The following is a 6,756-nucleotide window of genomic DNA, read 5'->3' on the forward strand; positions in this document are numbered from 1 at the left end:
CCCGATACTAAGTCAGTATGGCTCTCCTCCGGCAGACGCCGCTAATATTTAACGACACGACAAAGAGTACGTGCGAGAGAGACAGAAAATCAGTCTGAGCGTGACGTCACGCGCTGCGTAGCCACTGCAAATTGATTTGTTTCCTTTGGCTATAAAAATGATCTGATCTGATCCAGATTCAGCAATCTGATAGATATGGTCGTTATCTATGATTCTGCGTTTTTAGTTTTCTCAAATCTGCAATATTGTGGATGCAACAGATTTTCGTCCTTTGTGGGGGCGGAAGGGGGTGGGGCGAAATTTTGAGATATACGTTTTATAGTGAGATCTAACAGGAGTACGGACACTAAATTTGGTTACTCTAGCCTTAATATTCTCTGAGATTTGTGAATATCCCCAGATTTGCATCCTTTGCGGGGGCGGAAGGGGGTGTGGCGAAATTTTGAAACAAACTCGTCTCGGTCCGATATATTAGGAGTGTGGGTACCAAATTTGGTTGCTCTAGCTTTTATAGTCTCTGAGATCTAGGCGCTAATGTTTTACTCTAAGCAAAGCCGCCTATGCTACGTGTGTGTTAGAGAGAGACAGGGCGAGAAAAAATGAAATTGTTTTCTTGATGCTGGCTATAATAATAATACGATCCAATTCAGATTCTGCAGCATAAAAGATATGGTCATTCTCTACGATTCTGCGTTTTTGGTTTTCTCGTATCTTTAAAATTGTGGATGCCACAGATTTTCGCCCTTTGAGGGGGCGGAAGTGGGCGGGGCAAAGTTTTGAAATATTTTGGTAGCAGTGACATATCACAGAAGTCTGGATCCAAAACATCGTTGCTCTAGCTCTTATAGTCTTTGAGCATTAGGCGCTGAAGGGGACGGACAGACGGACAGACGGACAGACGGACGGACGGACAGACAGACAGGGCTCAATCGACTCGGCTATTGATGCTGATCAAGAATATATATACTTTATAGGGTCGGAAACGATTCCTTCTGGACGTTACACACATCCACTTTTACCACAAATCTAATATACCCCAATACTCATTTTGAGTATCGGGTATAAAAAATGTATATAAATCGGTCGAACCGTTCGAGAGGAGTATAAAGTGTAGATATGAATGCCTAAACGAATCAAAATGGAATTACCATATGATAATCATAGGATCTATAAGATCGGTCCATCTGGATGGGTATTAAAAGCAGTTATTCTTTTTAGTGGGACTCTTCAAGCCCGCCCTTGTTGCTTGTTCTCGATTTGAATTTATTATTTGGGTCCATTTATACAAAAATAATTTATTAATTGTAGGTATATTTTAAATACAAAATTAAACATATAGATACAATATGAGAATAGGCTTAGGATAGGGATATAGTTTGATATATTGTTGTAGCCCACTTGTGGACTGGGGGATTTTTGCATAGAACGTGGACCACTGGACACTGGTTCCCTATAAAGACGAGCTGAATTACGCTTTGTCATGACTCGCAATTCGCGAATAATTATATAAGCTGAATTATTAATTGCACATTCTCCAAAGCTAATTGGCGGAGGGATCTATCTCACATGAACATCTGGGCTGGGCTAGCGTGGTGAATAGCCTTTTAATTTTAATAATTGGTTAGGCCGGTACGAGAACCCATATAAAAGTATATGTACATATCCGATATGAGGAGCATTGCTACATCAGTCTCCGTTATAGAAGGGGGGCATAATACAATACATCCCGTCTGATTTGATATTTGATATCTATAGCTAATTAGGGTAGTTTTCGAGTAGCTGCATATGATAATGCATGTTGGTTGTTATGGTTTTGAGAGCTCGAATACCGTTGCAGATCGCGGGTAGATTCGAATATTCTAGATATTGGTCTAGATACCACAAAGCACTCTACATGGTTTTGAATGTATTTTGTAACTTGCAAATTTAATTAAATATTACTTCTTAGTGCCTTAGTATGTATGTAAATCTGCAAGGGTATCTTCACTTCGAGGTGTGTCCCGAAGATGCACTTTACTGGTTCCGATTATCGCTGCTTTCTCGCATGTCTGGGCCACATCACGCGGAGTCTGTGCACGACTAGTGATTGGCTGTGGCTGTGCATATAACGGTTGGCTGGCCACCGCCACCTGGCCACAACTTCATTAGGCTCATAAATAATTAAGCGTTAAATATGCTCCAGTTATTAATTGCCAACATCTCGTCCATCCATCCATCTATACTCCCTGCTTGACTGCCTCTGCCTGCCTAGCTGGCACAACCCCCCTGGCTGGCGTTGATCCCCTTCCATTACAAGATGCCGCACTTCTTGAGAACTATTTTGCGCTTTCGCGCCGCACTGGACCCGCTGCCCTTTTTGGCCGGGCGGAGCACAATGGTGCCGCTGCTGGACTTGGTGAAGGTCGGGCTGAAGGCGCTGATTGTGGGCGTGCTGTTGTAGGGCGGATGGTTGGACGAGTGCTGCTGGCTGCCGGTCTGGTCGTAGCTCTGAGTCATCAGCTGATGGCACTTGGTAGCTAGGTAGCGGAACACGGAGGCCACATTGATATCCTCCTTTACGGACGTGCGTATCAGACGGCAGTTGAGCACCTTCGCCAGTGTCTCCACCTCGTCGGCAGTGACTACGGCCTGCTCGATCAGATCAATCTTGTTCTGCACAATCACCGTGGGTATCTCGTTGCACTCGTTCTCCACCTTGCGCTTCCAGTCCTTGATAGCTTCGAACGAGGCCCGATCAGTCGTGGAGAACACGAGCACTGAAGCCTGTGCCCCCCGGTAATAAGCCTTCGTTATGCAGTCGAATTCCTCCTGCCCGGCTGTGTCCCACAGCATTATGCGCACATCTTCCCCATCAATCTCGATCTGCCTCTCCAGGAAGTCCACTCCGATTGTCTTCTTGTAGTCCTTGGTGAATATGCCCTTGCAGTAGCGCTGGATCATCGAGGACTTGCCAACGCCGCCGTTTCCAACAATTACCTGCGAATAGAGAATGCGTTTTTAAAATTTCGTTCCAACGTTCTTGTGGTTTGTTCTTCTTGGTTCTTGTGTCTGCTTATTCGTGTCCTAGCCGGGCCTAGCCATTCTTTTGTCCATTCTGATTACCAGAGCCCCCACCAGATCACTTGCGCTTGTATTGAAGTAATTAACCGAAGCCCAATGTACATACATACATACATTTTGTTACAATCGACGCAAATAATTAGGAATGAATCAGCATTGGAGCATTGGAGAGGCTCATAATTGCACAGTTTCGTTATTCGTGGCAAAGCACGAGCACTGGCACAGATCAGACCCAGAGGGAGGGGCAGCCTCGCGATTCCAGGACTGATCTCTCCGCAGGTGAGGTGTGGTTGCATCATAACAGCCTTGCAGCAGAAACTTACCACTTTGATGGCCAGCTCGATATCATCTTCGCGCATGTTGGTGTAGTTGTACTGCGACTGGGAGTGGGACTGCAGAACAGTCGCAGCAGCACCGCCGGTGGCCGTTTGGATGAGACGCATGCGGCGGCCGCTTTGTGCCGGCAGGGGGGCCGACGATCGGCCAGGTGTTGCTCCGGTTTGACAGCCGACAATTAGAGCCTAGGAGCTGGCTAGCAGGCGGCGCACGCAACGGCAATCAGTCGCCGAATATCCAAATGGGCAGGTGCTGGTGCACTTTTAGAGCGGCCAGGTTTTCCACGGCTTTTCACTTTTCCACGGCTTTGCGTAACGTCAGCGCCAACCTCGGATTCACTTTCTACGCATTGATTTCACCAAATTCGAACTGTGGAAAGAAGAAAAACCAACTCTTCAGCGACATTATCCACAAGGAAAAAATAAATTCAAAAGTTTTCTTTCATTTTCACATTAACCGGTTTTCAGCGCAGTTTTCTCGTTTCTCGTTTCTTTTTCTTTTGCTTTATTATTATTATTATATTTCTTTTTTGGTATTTCTTTTCTTTCCTGCCCGGAGGCGGCCGAGTGTACGAGTGCGGCTTCTAACCAGACGCAACCCGAGCACGCAGGGGCAGTCGGTTACGTTGCCCGATTGTCGTCCGACTACAGGTGCTTCGAGACACCTCACGCACCGACCGCGCACTAGTCGTGCTGCTGCTGGGCTGGTTGTGGTCGAGTGGGGCAGATCGGAGATCGGAGGTGGCGCAGTGGGGCGCGGTGCAGAGCAACGCGTAGAGATCGCATGGAATGGAATTAGTATTCGCATTAGCGCGTGCTTATGAATTCTTTGAAAACCGTGTGTTTGTTGTTGGCTTTGTGCTGTATTCACATTTACAGTTTTAGCCCCTGCCCGTGCCCCTGCCTTTGCCTCTACCGGTGCTGTGGGCGGACGGAGTGAAATACGTGAGGGTCTTGTCTCGGCTGCCCAGAATAGAATTTGAGTGTTAATATATTCCAGCAAACAATGGAGATATTTGTTTGGAAGATGTATGTATTTGTATGTGAAGATGGCCCAGGCAGAGTTGGTAGAGCGTATGTCTTTAATAGCTCAAATTTCTCTGTAGGTCGAGAAGTCAAAGAAGTCCTTGGCTCCAGCTCTCATCCATTTCCCATTCAATCTATCCCCTGGAGGATGGAGACCTTCTTTATCAGTCACATTCCATCTTACACTCGACCTGGTCACACCGGATTGGCGAGCAGATGTTTTTTCCACTCGTCTCCCGAATACTTCGACCCACTGTGCAACCTTTGCCGCCTTTCGCCCGTTCTAATTATATTACTGTAACCATTCTTCTGCTCCATCTCCATCTCCATCTCAGAGGGTCAAGCCGTTGTCGTTATTGTCTATTGTTACTCGTATGCTAATTAAGGCCAACAGCAGAGCAGCAGTGTCAGGGCTATGGATTCAGTTCAATAGGCATGTGTGTGGGCCAGAAAAGAGCAGCGAAGCTGTCGAGGCTTGACACAAAATCCAAATGTGAATGTGCATGTGTGTGTGTGGTGTGTGGTGTCTGTGTGGGTGGAAGGTAAAAGAACTGCACGCAGGCGCAGGGGATACTTTCCGTTCCACACATGAACATAACATAAATATGTATTTACGATTGGATGCAGCACAAATTACAAATAATGCACATCAACTGCACATTTTCCACTCTCTTCCATCGGTCAGAGAATGTGTATGTGCAATTATTCTAAAATTTTCGCACAAAGTAATAGATAAAGTTGCAGTTTCTTCTTGGCCAGCCATTGCCGCTGTTGTTCTTCTCTGTTTCTGTTCTGCTCTTCTCTGCTCTGTTCTATTCTATTCTGTTCTGTGTGGAATGTGGACTCTAACTTGTCCATTTAAGTACACAACAACAACATTGGTGCACACTCATGACTGCACCACACACACACACCGACACAATTGGCACTTGCTGCTGCTGCGGCCACTGCAGTGGCAGCTAGAAGCGCAACGAATTTTCTCGCTCTTTGTCTGTTAGCACCACAAGTGTCTGTGGCCCGCATCAGTGTGTGTGTACGTGTGTGAGAGTGGGGAAAATTATGCAAATGCTGTTGTTGGTGTTGTTGTTTTTGTCTGCTGCGCTACTTAAATCAATTACGAGCGCAGATTCATCATTATTTAAATTATGTTTAAACAGCCACTCGCGCACTAACGGTACCACTCTGACAATCCGCTCCGACGCGACAACTGTCTCTTGCGTTTTTCTTTCCATATGTATCTCTTTAGTGACTTTTCTCACTAAATCTAAAACACTCGGCTGGAGGGAACCTCTCTCGGGTTTATTGTGTTTCTGTTTTCTGGGTGAGAAATAAACGAAAAGAAGTCGAGATATTACAACAAGGTATGCGCGAATGCGAAAACACGAATTTCACAGCGAAGTAAAAACCATAAAAACAACACGTTTGGGACCGCCGACTCCGACTCCGACTCTGGCTATAGCCCTGACTCCAGCTCTTTTACTACTATATGGCCATGACAACGCGTGCGAAGCGCATTAATTAAGCCTCGGAGCGAGCTGGAGCTATCTGGAGCTATGGATGGCTTGGGGTTGAGTTTTAAAAGTGACCCGTAGTGAAAGTCTCTTCTTCTAGCACGCACACAACACAAAAATCAACACACGATCAATGGCTGGCTTAGGGCGCCACGGAGAATCGGAGAGACGAGACTGCGGGGAAAACGTTAAGTTGACAGCGCACGCGCACCTGTTGCTTAGCGAGTTACAGCTTAAATGAATAGGTGGCTTCGCTTACCTTACCTTACAAGAGGCTTTGAGCCAAGACGTGCCACGGTAAGGCGATGGCTTAAACGACCAGGGCTGGCAAAACGAAAAGAAAATAAATTCATATTGAAAAGTAGCAAGGCAATAGTTATTACATTGAATTAGTATCAGTGTGACCGCGGACTTATCGATAGTTTTTAATGGAATGATTTCAAAAACCGATACTATCAGAAGAACTAATCAGAGAACTAATATTAAAGTCTTTCAAGGATATAATTTTAAAGCCCTATCCGTGATTACTTACTTTTTGTATGAGACTATAAGTGTCGTGTCACATGCTTAATCATGTCTTAAATCATGTCGCCGAGCCGAAAAGAAAGTGTCGCCGCTGCTGCTGCTACCCGTATCTCGTTCGCCATTAAGAATGGCACAGAAGAAGTCCACATTATTTAAAAGCACATGACATTCAATATTATGATAACAAAAATCAAAAACGTTAATGTACATTTGATTAATATTTAAATATTCTAGGGCTGGCGCGCAAACATCGACGATTTCCAACACTGCTTAAGCGAATGGCAAAATGAAGAAGAAGA

At 45.5% G+C, this 6,756-nt stretch overlaps 1 protein-coding gene across 3 annotated transcripts; it reads right to left on the reverse strand.

The window, feature by feature from the left end:
* Positions 1–1,247: 1,247 nt before the first annotated feature.
* On the reverse strand, positions 1,248–6,256 carry LOC6588220 (ras-related protein Rab-23). Of its 3 annotated transcripts, none has more exons than XM_002014097.2 (3): positions 6,197–6,256; positions 3,384–3,765; positions 1,248–2,976 (listed from the first exon to the last, which is right to left on the reverse strand). In XM_002014097.2, the coding sequence occupies exons 2-3, from the start codon at positions 3,501–3,503 to the stop codon at positions 2,290–2,292; spliced, it is 807 nt and encodes a 268-aa protein (XP_002014133.1). In that variant the 5' UTR covers positions 3,504–3,765; positions 6,197–6,256; the 3' UTR covers positions 1,248–2,289. The 3 variants fall into 3 exon arrangements, with proteins under 3 accessions (XP_002014133.1, XP_026844543.1, XP_026844538.1); XM_026988742.1 differs by having other exon boundaries at positions 6,192–6,208; XM_026988737.1 differs by lacking the exon at positions 6,197–6,256 and adding an exon at positions 5,600–5,639.
* Positions 6,257–6,756: the final 500 nt, after the last annotated feature.

This window comes from Drosophila persimilis, unplaced genomic scaffold (genome assembly GCF_003286085.1).
Source record: "Drosophila persimilis strain 14011-0111.01,24,50 unplaced genomic scaffold, DperRS2 tig00000000-arrow-pilon, whole genome shotgun sequence".
NCBI classification, from domain to species: domain Eukaryota; kingdom Metazoa; phylum Arthropoda; class Insecta; order Diptera; family Drosophilidae; genus Drosophila; species Drosophila persimilis.

Bases quoted from the DNA above. Each gene is read 5' to 3' on its own strand.
- LOC6588220 (XM_002014097.2), bottom strand. From the start codon at position 3,503: ATGCGTCTCATCCAAACGGCCACCGGCGGTGCTGCTGCGACTGTTCTG. The intron at 2,977-3,383 runs GTAAGTTTCTGC...CTCTATTCGCAG, and splicing joins TCGAGCTGGCCATCAAAGTG to GTAATTGTTGGAAACGGCGG.